Source organism: Pan troglodytes, chromosome 22, assembly GCF_028858775.2.
Source record: "Pan troglodytes isolate AG18354 chromosome 22, NHGRI_mPanTro3-v2.0_pri, whole genome shotgun sequence".
NCBI classification, from domain to species: domain Eukaryota; kingdom Metazoa; phylum Chordata; class Mammalia; order Primates; family Hominidae; genus Pan; species Pan troglodytes.
Genome location: NC_072420.2, coordinates 30,385,925 through 30,405,329, shown reverse-complemented (window position 1 = coordinate 30,405,329; position 19,405 = coordinate 30,385,925). Strand labels below are relative to the sequence as shown.

Sequence of the window (19,405 nt, the reverse complement as noted above, 5' to 3'; positions counted from 1 at the left end):
AAATGGTCTCTATTCCCTATGCTAATGAATTGACCATTAAATGGAAATAAGCAGCCTGTTTTAATGTTTAGATGCAAGCGCTTCTGAAAACACTCCTGTCTTGGCACTGGGCCCGGGTACCTGGGGGATGTATGGCGGTTGGATGGAAGTCCTGTTAGAGGTGACAGCATCAGCACATAACATGCATCTTTTAAGAGCATCACTTTATTAACTTTTTGATTGTTGAGCTCCCACTACACACGGTTTCCAAAATCATTTAGATTCAGTACTGATTGCTCAAACTTGCACACGGGAACAATCCATGGCAAGAACTTAAATGGCAACAAGATTGGTGTAAAAAATGTGAGACAAGACAAAGAGACTGACTTTCTGCAGCAGCGTTATTGAAGGATGAGGCTTAACACCGTAAAAGAACTAAATTCACTTGCTGCGTTCTCTGCACCAAAAGACAGCGACTCTTCGATTGCTCCCAGGATGTGTGTTTCCTTCTCTGGAAGGTGTTTTATGTTTCTTTTTAATGCCTTGGTAATGACACTATTAAAAATTAAATTGGAAGTGCATTTTGATGAATATACTTTCAAGGGAGTTTGCTAATTAGAGATCTGCAAAGCCCGTCTTTTATCACTGGTTTTTACTTATTATAAAATGTTTTATACAATGATGGCTGATAGCAAATTTTGCTCCACACCAAGAGAGAGAATGAAACTAAGCTGGATCTAAATGAGAACAAGCCCAACCTATTCTAATTAACATGATTCAATTGAACTGTAATGTTATTGAAACAACTGACTTTTACCATTTCAACTTAATTATTCTACAATAGGCAGAATGTGTGTTGCTTCATGCTTAAAGCAATTTTGAAAGCGACATCTTTGAAGTATGGCATCAAGCAGTTTTTTTTCTCACTCACAATTTGTGAATATTGTTTTAAAACATCATTAAGTCAAATAACCATAGTCTAATTAAGTCTTTTGTAGTTTTGAGGCGGTTTCATGAAATGCCACGGGATTTATTTGACTCTTTTCCTCACTTGACTGAAAGTTCTTGAGAGGCTGAGTGAATTGAAGCCCCAGAATCCTCAGCCTGAGGAAATAAATGCTGAAAAGTATTTGAGTTGAAGTAGTATTGCTTAATGTGATGATAGAAACACGAAACTGAAGGGCTTGCTCAGCAATTCTGCTAAAATATCACGATATTACTTAGGCAAGCCCTATTCCTGTCTTTGTGCTCAGATGGGCACAGCTGCAAAAGGATTAGTTAAGAAGTTGTAAGTAAATGAGCACTTGGAATTTAAACCATAAAAGCCTGTCAAAGAATGATAAAGGACCCCTAGAGCTGAAAGAAAAAGTACACTACTTTTTTTAAAAATCTAAACGTATTTGCTTGATGGACAAGAGAGTACCGTATCCCTCAAGAGATGGGTTCAGTCAGTCTCCTGGGTCTGAAAATAGTTGAGCTAGCAGAAGAGGCCAAAAAGGAGACTTTGTTCCATGTTAGAAGAGTCTCTAAGCACTACAGTCTAACTGATTCACTACAGAACAGGACATACTTCTTTGGCCATTTTTCTGATTTAACTTTCAAAAGTGCAGTGTTAGCTTTCAAACAGGTCCAGGATGGGTTCCCAAGGCTGTTGGGTGCTGGGTTCAGCCCTTGTTGGGAATTGGGGCAAATTTCCAGGCCAAATAGAGGAAAGAATAGAACAGGTGTACTGTTAGTGATTGCTTTGCTCAAAATCTTTAGGTTATAGAAGACTTGGGAGCCCTGTGGGGTAAACTGATTTTCCCAGAGTCACTGAAGTCTTGTTACTTGCAGGAAATCCAAAGTTACGGGAGACTGAGGTTGGGCAAAATGAGGTTATATTGTGAGCCAGGTGAAACCGCAAAAGCCTTTGACACTGGAAAGTTTGACAGAGAAGGGATCATGTTTCAAAATAATTTCTGATTAAAGTATATCATTTTTGCATCTTCTGAAATTATAGCAGTATTACATATATCTTGGAAGATCTTCGAAATTCAGCTTAATTAGCTATATTAAGTATCATCTATTCCTGTTAGTTGTAAAAGGAATAGTGGGGCCAGGTGCCGTGGCTCACGCCTGTAATCCCAGCACTTTGGGGGCCAAAGCAGGTGGATCACCTGAGGTCAGGAGTTCAAGACCAGCCTGGCCAACATGGTAAAACCCTGTCTCTACAAAAATACAAAAATTAGCCAGGCATGATGGCAGGTGCCTGTAATCCCAGCTACTTGGGAGGCTGAGGAAGGAGAATCACTTGAACCTGGGAGGCAGAAGTTACAGTGAGCAGAGATTGTGCCATTGCACTCCAGCCTGGGAGAGAGAGCAAGACTCTGTGTCAAAAAAAAAAGAAAGAAAGAAAAAAAGGAATAGTGGGCCATGAAGACAAATGGTGAATGCACACTACACCTGCTCTTAAGGAAGCCATCATCATCTGGAGGAAAATGCACACAACAAACTGTAATACAAGACTGCTATGATGTGGGTTATAATATGATATATTAATGAATAAAATACTAGTAAACCCCAAAGAAAAAAACTATGCATTCCATCCAAAAGGGTTCGGAACAGCTTCGGAGAGGAGGTGACATTTGAATTGACCTTGATAGATTCTATCGCTCATTCAACAAGAACTTAGTTAGGATTTACTAGTTCCGCGAACCATCCTTATTTGTTGGGATATATTAGTGTACACAAGAGATACCCATCCCTGCCTTTGTGATGTTCGCTTTCTATCAAGTAAGGTTTCTAAAAATTTACTGGGGGAGAGAATTTTTAGGGAGAGAGAGTACTGGGAACAAATTCGTGAATTATTACTTATGTGCACAAAGTCTGGGGAAGCATCTACATAGTTGGAACACAAAGTTTATGTGTAGTAGCTATTGGGGCAGAACATGGCAGTAGATGGAGGTGGAAAGCACAGCAGGGAAAAGTCATACATAGTATATTAGAAAGGTGGGGGCTGGGCGCGGTGGCTCATGCCTGTAATCCGAACACTTTGGGAGGCCGAGGCGGGCAGATCACCTGAGGTCGAGAGTTTGAGACCAGCCTGACCAACATGGAGAAACCCCATCTCTACTAAAAATACAAAATTAGCTGGATGTAGTGTTGCATGCCCGTAACCCCAGCTACTTGGGAGGCTGAGACCAGAGAATCGCTTGAACCCGGGAGGCAGAGGTTGCGGTGAGCTGAGATGGTGCCATTGCACTCCAGCCTGGGCAACAAGGGCGAAACTCCGTCCCAAAAAAAAAAAAAAAAAAAAAAAGAGGGATTTTATTCTCCAGGCAATTAAAAATTTTGTTCCAGGAAAGTGCTCTTATGAAGAATCTGAAACACAAAGCAAGTTATAACTACTGTTATTGTTGCCTTGCGGAAACACTGGAAAATGCACAGAGATCAGCGTAAATGCCTCCAGGACTGACAGGATGCAGGAGGTCCTGGGCCATGGGTACAGCCCTGGTACTTACAGGCCTCCTTCAGATCCATATTAATGTATGAGCTTTGGATTGCTATGGTTGTGCCATGGAATCTATCACCAGGCTAGTGCTCCATTTAGGAAACTATGGGGAAAAAATCTTGGTTTGAGGCCATGCTAGGGGTTGTTATCTAAATCCCCAGAGAATGACCTATGAGGATATGGTGACCCCAAGAATAATTATAACAACTAGGATCTTTGGGGGCAAACCTATTTTTTTCAGGGCAAGCAGTCTTTGAAAAGACTCAGCAGATCTCCCTTGCCTACAACATATTAAAAACCATTTTCCCATAGCAATCTGTATTTTGCCTGAAAATCCTCTAGATTATAGGGTTATGGGATCCAATAAGTACATGCCCAACCATATGATGAGAGCATTTCAACATTCCAATAACTATACTGAAATAAACAAATATGCAGTTTGTCAGACCCTGTTTATCATCAATGACTAACTCAATCTTTTCATCTTCTCCTAAAAACTGCATTGACCATACTAGCCACAGCTCACTTTCCCAATTTTATAAGACTTTTATTAGTGTTACTATTTACCTATTAATTTCCTGTACATGGGTGGGTGGACAGATAGATAGATAGATAGATAAATACCTTAATCATCAGAGTAAACTTCTTCAGAACTGTAATCAGACCCCAAGCTTAATAACTGGCTCGAAGTTGTCTGGTGGGATTGGTCAGCAAACATGAGTATCAGACAAAGATCTATGGAGCTGACAAGCTTTGAGCCCTTTTCCAGTGATTCTTATGGTGTAGTGTGAGGATCTTCTTTTTTAAAGCTAACTAAAGTACTTATTTAAAAACAGTGTTCCAATGATTTTGTGCTCAGTTAAAATGTAAAAACCACTGCATTATATTACTGACGACATAGGAGGGCAGTCGGTTTTTCACTGACAAGCAGCATAAAGGAAGTCCCTGAGATAGGGCAGGGTTCATTGCAAACTGCTCTATGAGTAATCACGTATCTGTAAGGGAGTTGAGGAGATCTTAAGTAGGTCAAGATCATAAGGGAACTGGATTTTTATTAGGCTTCCACTCGGACAGTCCTGTGTTAGATGCTTTGAAGCACTATCTCTTTTCATTTTCACAACGACTAGGTAAAGACTATTAATTGTTGCAAATGAAGCTTGAGGAAGTTAAGCAACTTGCAAAGAGGCACCCAGCTACTCAAAGATAGAGCCAAGATTCAAGCCCCAGGCATTTGATTCCAAAGTCATTCTCCAAATATGTCATGCTCAGACTTTAAAACTTGATAGCAATTAAAATGCTATTTAAGTAGCCTTTTAAATTACTATTGTTATGCTGAAAGTGTCTTGTTTACAATGTCAGGTTTATGACTAAAATTTGTTTGTAAACAATATGTGAAAATCAATGAATAGCCTATTAGCGGTATTTTTAAAATTTTAAATGCAATGTGATTCTTTTTGGTGAGGCCAATAGAAACACATTAATTTACTGTTTATATTAAATTATCCTGTTTTATCTCAATCTTTCTGTTTTCCATACAGCTTTTCAAATCACAAAGCAATTCTATCATGGATTGCCGTGTGATGTGCTTTATAAAAGCCAAGCATCATTGATATCTCAGAATACTAGAAAAGGAGATATTTTGAGCTGGTGAGAAATGAATGCACTGACAATGTACTGAAGGGAAGAGAATGTAGGGCATATTCAAGAAGTTTCAATGTGGGGACAGTTGTGTGACTAGAGATAAAGGACTTTAAAACATGCTTTACTGTCTCACAGTTAAATCTGAAGTCAGCAAAAGTCACCCACACTTATGGTAATGTGGTAACTCTATGAGCAGAAACACACAAGTAATCCAAAACAGAAATCCTAGAAGGTAAAACCGTCCTGGGACCCATTTAATCCAGTGGTCAACAAACAGAATGGGACAGGCAATGAAGGTCTGTGAAAGGCATTGCTAGCAAGAAAATTAGAGGTGTTTCAACAAACTAGCCAAAGGTCAACGGTTCATTTTCTAGAAATCCCTTTTACTCTAAACCCTGATGGCAAATAGAACGCTATGTGTCAATTCCAGTTGGCCTGAGACCCCTTGCAAAGAGGACTGCACAAAAAACGCTGAAGGTTTATTTTGTTTCTACTCCTGCAGACAGCCCATTCTAGCCTTGTGACATTGACTTGCAGGAGAAGCTGCTCTGTGCTAGGTGAACCAGAGAAACTGAGCAATAGGATCCTGGAAGCCAGAGCAGAGGCTCTTTGTCTTTCTAAATGGAACCCAGCAGATCCCAGAGGTATCCACTTGGGCAACTCACACTTCAAACATGCCACTAAATGAGTGAGAAGTCAGGATTTTAGTGATGATTGAAAATTTTTAAATTATTTCTCCTTTTATTTTGGGCTTGAGAATGTTTTCTCCTTATGACCCATATAAAGTCTAGAGTTAGGATGTAAAATGGAGAAATAAGCCCACATGCTTTCATTTCTTTCACATGATCTCATTGATGGAAATGCAGTTTGGTGAAGAAAAAGAACATGAGATAGACTGGTTCTGAACCCCTCTGGGTACATCTTACTAACTTTAGGATCTCTTTCCTCTCAATAAACTGGGGACCATCCTGCTTACCTTATCTAGATGCTGTAAGGACCAAATGTGATTACATTTATGCCACTTTGCATTTGTCAGTATATAATTTTATAAAGTTATCAACACGACTCTCATGCAAACGTAATGTAAGCATGTGCCAAAAATACACTTAACTCCTTAATGAAGGAAACATCTGGATGGTAAATCTAGTTCAAAAAAGAATCACAGAAAGAGTGGTTATATAGTCCAACAGGAGAAGCTAATGGAAATGAATATGCTGAGTTAAAGACAAAATTGATTACTGTTCAACAAGCAATAAAACCATAACCTTTGAGGTCATCTTCTGTACTAGACTTGCATCAGTTAGGTCTCTGTTGGACAAAAAATATCTAAGTCCACATGTAATTTCATAGTCTTGACCTTAGACAATAGAAAATAGTAAAACAAACAAAAGTACAATCCTCTAGAGGATTAAATCATCCTTGGGTGGACTTGTTAGGCAATGATCCCATGTGACTTTGAAACGAAATACAGTCGTTGTTCTTTTGTTTTATTTCCAAGTTTTAGATAATTTTCTCAGCAGTTCCCTATTGTGTCATAAATAATTTCCAAAGATTATTCATATTACCAAAAGTCTGATGTCACTGTGCTTAGACCTGATTAATTTACATGGCGGCAGTGCAAGATGTTCATTGACCATGGAAGCCTCTGGATATGGATAGCAAATTCAGAGCTGCTGTTTCAAGCAGCTACTAAGGACAGAAAATTAACTTCTGTAAGAAAATTTCAAAAGAAATCTCTCATTGCATTTTCAGAATCCTTTCTCCAGAATTTTTTTTTCTCTTACTGGCTTTTTTATTCCAAGGTGTATTAGTTTCCTATTGCTTTTTAGGTGAATTACCACAAGCATTGTCATTCAAAGCAACACAAATTAATTCTCCTACTGCTTTGGCAGTCAGAACTCTAACACAAGTCTCATTGGGCTAAAGTCAAGATGTTGGTAAGGCCGATTCTTTCTGGATGCTGTAGAGGGAAATCAGTTCCCTTGCCTTTCCCAAGGTCCAGGGATTCCTGTAATCCTTGGCTTATGGACCCTTTCCTCCATCCTCAAAGCCAGCAATCTTTCAACTGAAAGTAGCATCTTTCAATTTTTCAGTCTCTTTCTCTCTGTCTTCTATTTCTGTCATCACATCATCTTCTGTCTCTCTGACCCTTCCTGGGTCCGTTTTATAAGGACCCTGTGGTTACATTAGGCCCACCCAGATAATCCGGGATGATCTCCCCACTTTAAGATCCTTAACTTGATCTCATCTGTGTAGCTTCTGTTGCTACCTTCTAGGTTCCAGTGATTAGAACATGGACAATGGGGAAAAGTATGACATTTATTCACCCTACCACACAAAGGTAAGAAACTCCATTCAAGAAATGCATCTGCACAATATTCCTATAGCACCTAGACATTTTGGTGAATTTCTCTGAGTGCCCAACATCTGATAGATTTCCTGGCCTACTAGAAAATTGTCTTCCTTTTTACCTGTAAGTTTATGATCGTATAAATCATAGAACAAATAACAGACCAGTTTCCAGAGAGGGCTTTCTGAATCCTGGTTCCACATTTGAAGTACGGCACTTTTTCCTTAATGGTGGGTTTGCTACACCTGATTAAATAAGATCTGTATTATTTGTAATAAACCAGATACATTCCTGGCATATTAGTCAGGATTCTCCAGAGAAACAAAACCAATAGGAGAGAGAGAGACAGAGAAAGAGAGAGGGAATATGATTTATTTTGAGGAATTGGCTCATTCAATTATGGTGACTGAGAAGTCCCATGACCTGCCATTTGCAAACTGGAGACCCAGAAAAGCAGATGGTGTAATTCAGTCTGAGTCCAAAGATCTAAGAACCAGGGGAGCTGATGGTATAACTCCCAGTATGAGGGTAGTAGAAGATGAGATGAGATGGCCTAGTTCAACAATAAAGCAGAAAAAAAGAAGCAAATTCCTCTTTCCTTCACCTTTCATTCTTCTTAGACCCTCAACAGATTGGACTGGATGATGCCCAACCACAGCGGAGAGAGCAATCTTCTTTATTGGGCCCCCCAATTCAAATGCTCATCTCATCTGGAAACACTCTCACAGACACACCCAGAAACAACGTTTAATGTGGGCCCGTCACCCAGTCAAATTGACACATAATGTGAACCATCACACCTGGTGTGACCTTATTTACACAGCCAATTTATTCAACTATAGCCTGGTTATAAAAAGGACAAATTTGTATTGATTTCATACAAATAACCACATTGCCATAAAAGCTAGTAAGTTGTCTGTGAATTCTGAGTGGTCAGGGAGAATAAGGTGCCATATAAAGAATGTGTCATTTATAGGTTACCAAAGAGAGAGTTAAACAGATCAGGAAGAGAATGAATCTTTTTATTCTTTTAATAAGATATGTAAAGCCATATCTTATTAAAAGATAATATCTTATTATCTTATTTAATAATACCTTTTTATCTTATTTATTATTATTTAATAATATCTTATTAAAAGACCATATCTTATTAAAAGAATAAAAGAAATGACCCAGGTATCCCAAGATATCTTATAATAAGATACTAAAGCCATATAACCACAATTAGATTCCCCTCAGCAGTTCACTTAATCCTACTTGTCTTATAACTAGTGGATGTTGGATCAACACCTGGCTTTCAAAGGTCTTCTGCTCCTGGACTATTAAAAAGAGTCCTGAAAATCCTGATTCCATCCTCTGGTACAGTTACTCATCTAAGTGACACCTTAATATCCAAAGTCTATACCAATGACCGTTTAAAGTGCCAATAGGTTAAGAGTATTTTTTGGCACCATGTTTCCATGAGGCTCTGATACTGCCATTCTCTGACAAAGGCTATTTCCAGGCTGTAGTTTATAGCAAAACCTTCAGAAAAACATGAGAGTAAAGCAGAAACCACGTGTTGATGATGGGAATGAAAGTGTCTGAGACGATGACATAGAAGGTAAGTGATAATTTATCTTCTTGTTAAGAGCAGGCTAAATATTCCATTTTAAAAGAGAGAAAATAAAACTATAGTGTTACATTAATGTAGTATTTGGCAGAAAAAAAGATTCACAAAACTTAAAATATATATCTTATTAATGAACCAATTAAAGCTGGGTAAACTTCGCCAAAATTTTAACACATTTCCTTGTTTTTATTCAGACTCATTACGTGCATATATTATACTCTGAGGTAAATAAAATCCTGTTTCCTCCAACCTTCTATACTCCACACACACTCATGCTTTGCCATTCACTATACTGTTTCATACTTTGGAACATATTTTCTTTTCACTTTGTAAACAAAAACATACCCCATTACCTTATACACATGAGCTTGCACAAAACAGCCCCCTAGAGACACATGCATTCTTTGAACATCATCTTCAAAGTGGCAAAACCAAAATGTTCATTAACATGACTCTAAGTTACAGCTTCTCTGTAACATATAGAAATAATAAGACGTATATAGACATTTATAGGTATAAGCAGACATACACACACTAATGGTAATCATCATGCCAATATTATCTCTTAATGAGAAGCAACCCAGATATCTCAAGATTATCCATCAGTTAACTTCTTGATTTTACATTAGTTCACGATCTCAAACATAATAGAAACATGGAAATTACATTTCAACGGATACCTTATAAAGTGTAAAAACTGTTTATATAAAAGTTTTGCCAAAATTCTAACTCAATATAATTACATATAATTTTAAATCGTCATTTTAAACATTATGTGTCAATGCTATCTTGTCTCATTGGTAAACCAGTATAAGAAGTTTTAAGGAGTTCAGATTAACTAGCCTCTTTTCAGGAAACCAAAAACAAACCTGTAAAACAAAAAAGTACATCAGAACTCTATAATTCAGAGTGATAATATTAAGGGAGAGATATGTAATGCTATTTAAGCTAATTTTTTAAAAAATCAATTAAATGTGGTCAAATACGCGCTTTGGTTACATGAACTTGCATTTTTACATACAAGCAATTTCTGTGAACTTTTTCAAGGGTAGCAATACAATGTATTTAAACTTCAGTTTCTCTGCAACATGAGAATCCTGAGAATATTGATATAAGTAATCAAATCTATAAATAATAAAAACAGAAAATCCTTATTTCGCAAGGTTTTATTCATACGCAATGAGGTGAAAAGGCTTTTTTTTTTTTTTTTAATTTCCAGAGATAGGCAGCTATTGAGGGCTGCAGTTTTGGTTCTATAACCTTAGCCATGTCTTGAAAGGAAACATAGAACACAATAACTCAGGAGGACAGAAAGGTTGGTTGTCATTTCCAGTGAACCTGAGACATAATCTTGCTCAGACAAAAGAAAAGTGCTAAGAAACCAGGTTTTCAGTCATCTCTCACCCTGCAAAGAGTTAGATTACCTGCATCTAGCTGATAGATCACCATATGATGAGAACGAAGTGCCAGGTTCACAATTATTCCTGCCACCAAAGGAGAAATTAACAGCCACATGCAGATCAGATACACAAGACACTAGTATCCCCGTGACTGTGTTCATGAGACTTGCCTAGCAGTCAAATACCCACTACTTCATATACTCAGCTATGACCCAAACGAGGAGACACAAAATGCTCTTCTCAGTAGGCAGTGAAAGTGGCACAGTGGTCTGAGACCAAATACAGGTGCCTGCACCCAGTTGTGGAGGAGAAATGACTGAAGCTGTGAGTTAGGAAAGGCACTTCTCGACTGACGGACTTGGCCAAAACTCAGAATCAAAACACATAATCACAAGACAAGACAAGACAACACAAGAAACAACAGAGACAGAGAGTCAGCAAAAGTAAAGTTTGTTGCTACTTAGGGTTTGCTCTAGGACTGGAGTGTTGTGTTTTGGGTTTTTTGGGGGTTTTTTTGTTTGTTTTTGTTTTGTTTTTAAAAAAAGATGTTTCTGAGCTTAAACGGCCCATAATGTTGGCTCTGGCAGGTGAGTGTACTTGGGCACCATCGTAGGACCATTTCCAATTTTAAGCCAGTTATATATGTGACTCTAGCACAAACATAAGAAAGCAAGTATTGAAGATGTGTCTAACTGAGGGAACCAGCAGGATGATAAAGCTTGTTGTAAAAAGACGGAGAGGCACGGTGGTTCTAGAGGCCACCAGGGAAGTCAAAGCATCAGGATAAATAGCTAATGCATGTGGGGCTTAACACCTAGCTGATGGGTGGATATGTGTGGCAAACCACCATGGCACACGTTTACCTATGTAAAAAACTGGCATATCCTGCACATGTACCCCAGAACTTAAAATAAAATAAAATAAAATAAAAAGCTGGCTAATGTCCGATAGGTCAATACAATTATAATTTTTCAGGTTATCTTTTCTATTAGATGGAAATCATTTACATCTCTGCCACATACAAATCCTATAAATTAACATGTAATTTCACAGAATCTGCATCTTAAACAACAGTAAATTTAAAAATAAAGAGACACCTCTTTAGAGAATCAAATCACCCTTGGATGAGGCTATTGTACTATGGCCACCATGACAAAGAAGGTCACACAATCTTTTTTTTTTTCTGTGCTTCATTTTCAAGTTTTTATAAGTTTTATTAAAAAATAGAATAGTCACTTAAAACAATTTTTTTCTTCACCTTGATCTAGCAAGGAAAGCTAACCTTGAGTTTGCCATGAGCCTTCCATACACAATGTTCTCAGAAGAAAACATAGTTTCCAATATATAAGTGAAGAATAAGAAGTCTCTCTCAATAGGAAACAATTTATTCAGTATGGCAAAGGACAATGGCTATGTCAAGGAAAATTCTAGGAAGGGAGGATTTACATTCTTTTACATATTTAAATTCCTTTTCAACAGATGCTGGTGAGGTTGCAGAGAAAAAGGGATGCTTTCACACTGTTGGTGGGAGTGTAAATTAGTTCATCCATTGTGGAAAACACTATGGCAATTCCTCAAAGACCTAAACACAGAAATACCTTTTGACCCAGCAATCCCATTACTGGGCATATACCCAAAGGATTATAAATCATTCTATTATAAAGATACATGCACACTTATGTTCATTGCAGCATGATTCACAATAGCAAAGACATGGAATCAACCCAATTGCCCATCAATGATAGACTGAAAAAAGAAAATGTGGTATATATACACCATGGAATACTATGCAGCCATAAAAAGGAACAAGATCATGTCCTTTGCAGGGACATGAATGGAGTTGGAAGCTGTTATCCTCAGCAAACTCATGCAGGAACAGAAAACCAAACACTGCATGTGCTCACTTATAAGTGGGAGTTGAATGATGAGAATACACAGACACATGGAGGGGAACAAAACACACTAGGGCCTGTCAGAGATAGGGACAGGGGAGGGAGAGCATCAGGAAGAACAGCTAATGGATGCTGGGCTTAATACCTAGGTGATGGGATGATCTGTGAAGCAAAACACCATGGCACACGTTTACCTGTGTAACAAACCTGCATATCCGCACATGTACCCCTGAACTTAACACAAAAGTTGAAGAAAAAAAATTCCCTTTCAGAAAAAATAAATAAGTAAAAGAAATCGTTTGAACTAATGACATTAAGAGTTGATTATTATAAGAGCCCAGAGTTAGGTGCTAGCCCCTTACTTCCCTAATAATAAAATATGTGCATTTAATTTGGACAATAAATATCTTGAGAAAGAATATACAAATAAGATATTCATGAAACCTTTTATTTTTCTTCTTTGACCTCTTGATTCCTGTCTCTTGATTATCAGATAATGTGTCCAATAAGAAGAATGAGGAAAACTCACAATATCTGATCTAGTTGCTATTAAGCAGTTGTAGACATGAAGGTCTGATGCAGGGTAGAAAATAAAGCTCTTTCCTAAAATAGGGACAATAGTTTAAGTATTGTTTTCTGTTTTAAGTATACTATAATTGTCCCCTCTGCAAATGCTTCTACATAAGGCAAGCACATGGTAATTATGGATAATATAATTATATATCATTATCTAAATTGTATATGCTTCAGCCCTGTCCCAGAAAAATGGATTCCTCATGGATCCTATTCAACACATCCAGGAATTAGTCATTGCATATTCACCCTAATCAATAGTGTATTGATGATTAATAAATGCTTATCAACAATGAGTTTGCAGAAAAACAAAGAAGATATACAGAAATGCAGCTAATCTAGGGGATGAGAGGCAGGAAGACATGGGTAATTGTGCCAGTAAGGGAAATTTGACGTTGAAGGTCAAAGATATTTCCTTTCAGTGAAGAACCACACAGGGAGTCTATGTAGATATTTGAGGCAGAGAAGGAAGCATTGTTAAAACATGAAAAGGGAACTTTTTTGCCACTTGGAAGAGCAGGAGAAAAAGCGAGAAGTGGGAATTACTCTGCAGCAGTGATTGGAACACTAAGTTCAAGAATAAAATCAATGCAAGAGAATCCAAACAAAGGGACACAATAGTCACACTTAGGGAATGAAATTGGATTTCTGATCTGGGTTTTAAGACCCCGCTATAAGCCATATGCTCCCCTAAGAGATAAATGCTACCAATTCTGTACATTTTCAGAGACCCCTGTAAACTCTGGACAATGTACCAAATTGACTCACAACATGAACCCCATAAAGGAAAAGTTGCCTCTAGAAAAAACCTTTCTGAAAATCCTATAGAATTTAATGAAGATAACTACCTCCTTTCAAACAGGTCAGGAGGACAGTTGGAACAGTACATTGTTTAGAGGCATGAAGAAGGGGCCTGAAAACTGACTTAATTCAAACCCCTAACACAGTGGAGATTTCCACTCAACCAAAGCATTACACAAATTGTTCGCAGCTCTCAGACAGATATTGTAAGCCTAACACAGCAGCTTATTTCATGGCTCTCGTTTAACCCATCAATCCACAAAGCCAGCCTTTGGCTTGCAAAATAAGAAGGAATGACCAGAGTACAAAAACTAGAATTGAGGTGTGACGGGGAGAAAAAGGAGAATGCAATGCCAGGAGGTGTACCTAAATAGACACAAGAGGACACCTCCTACTTGTATTCATTGCTGATAGTTTTTGTCCCATTGCAGAGACATGATTACCTGGATCTCAGCCGGTGTGACAATAGGTGTTACTACTGACCATAAAGATATGCCGTTCAATTTTAAAGCTAGTGCCAGTGTTTGGTATTATGGTCTCCCTTGGCAATAAACTCTAGAGACTAGGTACTAGGATCTGAAGAAGTATTTCTTTTTATGGGTTATAGCACTTGGGCAACATCTAGTTTGCCATCGAGACAGCTTAGAGGAAAAAGTTGGAGCCTTTTCTTGTCCACATATCATTCCCTACCATTGATTTAACTTCCAGCACTATCAGTGGTAAAGTATCCTTTTGTCATAATATCCACTCTATCTGAATGGTAGCCAGAAAATATGCTTTGGCCGATTACACTGGTTCCTTACATTTAAGCTGATTTCTTAACATACTCTTTATGAAACTCTGTCTATCCTGCTGTGGAACTATTTTCATTAATATTTAAAGGTGTGCCAGTTGGTGGGACAGGGAAATGGAGGAATTGTGCTATCCCTGTGTTCATATTTGGGCATATGAATATGACTGTATACATTTTGTTCTATGAGAACTACCCACTAACCAACACACTGCTTACAATATTGACCTTCTCCAAGTCATTCTCCTCAATTATAAAAGAGATATCAAATGATCTCCCTATAATGCACATCTGACCATGGCAACACATGTTTAAAACACCCCCATGATTCCCCAAAAGTCTACTAAGCAATGTCTAAGCAAACTAGCATGCTTCATAACGCCTTTATAAACAGACTACTTGCCTTCCTAGGCTCATTTCGCATCATTTCTTACTTTGCATTAGTGTCTCATGGCAAACTTATAATTTATTCTTTATTTCATGTTTTTACCCAGCACATGAATCTTTGCTTGGTGGACTTATCCTTTGTGAGCTCAGGCATTCTTGCCTTCAGGAATCTTTTGCTGACTCTTTCCCTGCAGTTGGGATAAGTGCTTCTTCTCCATACTTCTCTCTTCAATATTCTATGCAAATCTTTGTCCTCAAACCTAAAGTGCTTTATGGAAATCCGTTAATGTGTTTGTCCCTACTAAACTGTAAACTTCTAGGTGCTGTATTCCCAGCATACTTCCCTGCACAGAGAAGATACTCAATAAATGGATATTTTCCAAATGAATTAATAGTGAAAACATAATTGAACCAAATTCTGTAGTCTTTTCTCCCCAGCCAGATAGTAATATATTTTACATTGAAATTTGAGTATAACAACTGTGTTTTATGTTTTATATAGCCCAGCTTCCAGATCATAGGTGCTTAATGAATCACTTTCATTAAACCCCTCTATGGTATCTTGCCTATGATTGTAGAATTCCAGAGCTAAAGCTCGCTTTATGCAAAATCTTCACTTACTGTGCATTTCTCTGTGGCCTAAAAAAGGGACAAAATGACTCAACCAAGGCCGCAAAACTTGATAGTGGCTTAAAGACTAAACTTGGTTTCTTGACTCCCAATCAAAGATATTTCGCTATTTTTAGATGGGATTATGAGCTGAGAAATTATGGGTTAAAAGAGAGAAAGGAGTGACAGAAGACAGAAAAGTAAAATACACAAATTAATAAAATTTTGTTTTGGAACAACTTAGAGCCAGAAAAAAATTAAAGTGCCTAAGGGCTATGCCATTTTGTTAAATACTAAAGAGAACACAATTTAGTAAGATAATTAGGTTTGACTGACAAGCTTCCAATCCAATTGAGGATATAAGGATTTCCAAACTGAAAGTGTAAAGGTAAGTGGTAATAAGTACAAAATTACATGTGAAAACACAAGCAATACTGGTCAGAGGGGTGTATAAGCTGGGAGGCCTATGCCTCAAAGAGGAGAATAGTGACTGTTGACCAAAATAGCACAATAAGCCAATCTTGAAGGCTGGATAGGAGATGGAGAGGCTGAGTGGAGGCTGCAGGCTGGGATGAATAGCACAGAGGCTGGAGAGCCCAGGCCTTTTCCAGCTGGGGCTGTGCATAGGGGAGCGGTGGTAGGAAATTCTGGAGACGTAGCTTAGGCAAAATTTTCAAAGACCTCTGTATTATCCAGAATTCTCCAGAGAAACAGAACAATAGGATATATACACAAAGAGGTTTACTATGAGAAATTGGCACACCAACATGGAGGCTAAGAAGTCCCACATTCTACCACCTGCAAACTAGAGACCCTAGAAAGCTGGCTGGTGTAAGTCTAGTCTGAGTCTAAAGGCCTGAGAACGAAGAGCATCGATGATGTAATCTCCTGTTCTCAAGAACAGGAGAAGGCCACTGTTTCAGCTGTCAGTCAGGCAGAGAGTAAATGCTCTCTTCCTCTGCCTTTTTGTTCTTTTCAGGCTCTACATGAATTGAATGGTACCCACTCACGTGGAGAGGGCTGTCTGCCTTACTCAGTCCACCAATTCAAATGCTAATCTTTTTTGGAAACACCCTCACAGACACACCCAGAAATAATGTTTGACTAGATATTTGGGCATCCTGTGGCCTAGGCAAGTTGACACACAAAATTAACCATCACAACCTCCAACGTAAAGTCAAGGTTTAGACTAATTTGTAGGTAGCATTAATCCATTATGTACTTTATGTGCTGATGAAAATTGCATAAATACGAAAATTTACTTGGGGACCGTGAATCTGGTCGTGATTTGTAAAATGAAATACAGCACAGCCAAGTAAAGGCTAAACGTGAGATAGTAATAGCCAAACTCTAGAATTATGAAAGTGGGAAAAGTGAGAGACAGTTATAAAAACAATAAATGTTAAAAATTAAAACGCTTCAAGTTCAGTAGCTTGCCTGAAGTTACACTGCAGATATTCAGCCCTAGAGGTATGGAAAATTCAATGTTCTTTCCACTGCATTGCTCTGCCTCTTGGCCAAATGGGTAAATACATTCAACATATACACATGGCGCAAATAACTGCAAATACAGTGTAATTCTTCAGAATCTTCCCATTTTATGCATGTCTAATGAATTTGGTAAAGTCAAGAGGCAGAAAAACAGCTAAGTGGATACAAAGATCTGAGTTTTCCTTTATCCCTATTTGTAAGTGAAACTCAAATCAACAAGGTTGCCAAAAATCACCTAATGATTGAAGCTGAAGACTCTCCCAAGGGCCACCGCTTTTTATTTAATAAAACCACCAGAGATACCCAATGTGAGTTCTGTGAAAGGCAGACTATTGTGAATTTTTTATTATTTGAAATGATGTTGATATGTAGGGTAGGAAGAAGACCGGCACCCTCAAAAGATACCCATGTCCTCATCCCTGGAACCTGTAAATGCTAATTTATATAGCAAAACGGCCTTTGCATAGGTGATTAAGGATTTTTGAGATGGGGAAATTATCCAGGTGAGTTCTATTTAGATTGTATTTACAATCACAGGTGTCTTTATAAGACAGAAGCAGAAGGAGTTTTTTTGTTTTTGTTTTTTAGTTTTAGTTTTAGACGGAGTCTTGCTCTGTCGCCAGGCTGGAGTGCAATGGCATAATCTCGGCTCACTGCAACCTCTGCCTCTGGGGTTCAAGCGATTCTCCTGACTCAGCCTCCCGAGTAGCTGGGATTACAAGCATGCGCCACCACGCCTGGCTAATATTTTGTATTTTTAGTAGAGATGGGGTTTCACCGTGTTAGCCAGGATGGGCTCGATCTCCGCCCACCTCGGCCTCCCAAAGTGCTGGGATTACAGGCGCAAGCCACTGCGCCCGACCCTTTTTGTTTGTTTGTTTGTGACAGAGTCTTGCTCTGTCGCCCAGGCTCCTGGAGCGCAGTGGAAGGATCTCGGCTCACCACAACCTCCACCTCGCAGAGGGAGCTTTTATGCAGACAGCAGGGGAGAAGGAAATGTGACCACTGAGGCAGAGATTGGAGTGATGCAACCACAAGAGAAGGAGAAATGCCAGAAGCCACCAGAAGCAGAAGGAGGCAAAGAATAGGGTCTTCCCTCGAGCCTCCAGAGAGAGCACGGTCCCACTGACACATTAATTCCACCCAGTTAACACTGATTTTGGATTTCAGGCCTCCATAACCTTGAGAAAATAAATTTCTGTTGTTTGGGGCACCCACGTTTGTGATTACTTGCTACAGCAGCCACGGGAAATTATAATGCCCAAATGGTGCAAACACGCTAAGTCATAAACAGCCTAAAAACTGCAATACATCATTGGACTATATTAGTCTATATTCTTTTCACAGAGAAAGAAAAAGCAGGGACTCACTTCCACTCAGCCATATCTCAAAGAGAATTTGGATTGACCTTGGAAAACAGAATATTGTGATTTCTCAGATTTTGTGTATTCCACGTGCAGACTGTTTTACGGCAATTCTTTCCATACTGTCCATTTAGGTAGCCACGATGACAGGTTTGACTGGGTTAGGATGTTAGAATTGACAGAATAAATGAGTGCTAATAAAAAGACGATGTGTTCTGCTATCTTGTCGCTGAACCAATGCAATGGTTTATAACAGCATGATGAAAACAAATAATTGGATACTGTGATGAATTTGAGCTATTATAATTTTGATGGTCTCAGGAATTATGATAAATGTTTAACAATAACAGCCACATTTCTTCTTGTCCACAGGCCCGGTGGGATGGCTTGACTGGGCATATCACCTTTAATAAAACCAATGGCTTGAGGAAGGATTTTGATCTGGACATTATTAGTCTCAAAGAGGAAGGAACTGAAAAGGTAACCTCCTTAATGATAAATAAATAAAATAACAAATGAACATTGTTCAGGCATTTTTACTAAATTGCAAAGACAAGTAGGTGAATGATGAAGTGATTCTCTAAGCATGTTCTTTTACATCCAGTTTTTTATCTCCCTTTCTTTTTTCTGCAGATAGAGGTTGATGTGCTAGATTCTTAAATTTCATGTCTTAGTAATAGCAGTACTAACTAGTGTTTCTATTGTGCTTCATTTACATAGCAAGTGTGTTTATATTATTACATATATAACCCTAGAGTTGGGTGTCATTAGGCCCATGTCTTAAAGCTTTTAACAAATTGAGTTTAGACTTGGAAAAGCAGAAGCTATCAATGGTTTATCGATGGAATGGCATCCAAGGGTTACCCAGAAATTAATTTTAATTGCACATTTTATTCCATTTTGAGATTGGTGACAGACAGAATAAAGTAGGATAGAAGAGACTTACTGGAGCAAATTAACTTTGCATTCTTAATTTTAGGACAAATGCCAAAAAACTGTATTTTAATGTTGGGTTCTCATTTTAGG

General features: G+C 38.3%; 2 protein-coding genes across 11 annotated transcripts in view; one reads left to right on the top strand and one right to left on the bottom strand.

Annotated features, from left to right (window-relative positions):
- Positions 1-19,405, bottom strand: part of BACH1 (BTB domain and CNC homolog 1) — a 451,645-nt gene that overhangs the window by 133,793 nt on the left and 298,447 nt on the right. The gene's annotated exons all lie outside the window — the stretch shown is intronic.
- GRIK1 (glutamate ionotropic receptor kainate type subunit 1) overlaps positions 1-19,405 on the top strand; it is a 377,043-nt gene that overhangs the window by 297,342 nt on the left and 60,296 nt on the right. For all 7 annotated transcript variants that reach the window (XM_009426323.4, XM_009424876.4, XM_009425849.4 and 4 more), the window contains 1 exon segment: positions 18,752-18,859. In XM_009426323.4, coding sequence (XP_009424598.1) covers positions 18,752-18,859 — 108 coding nt within the window.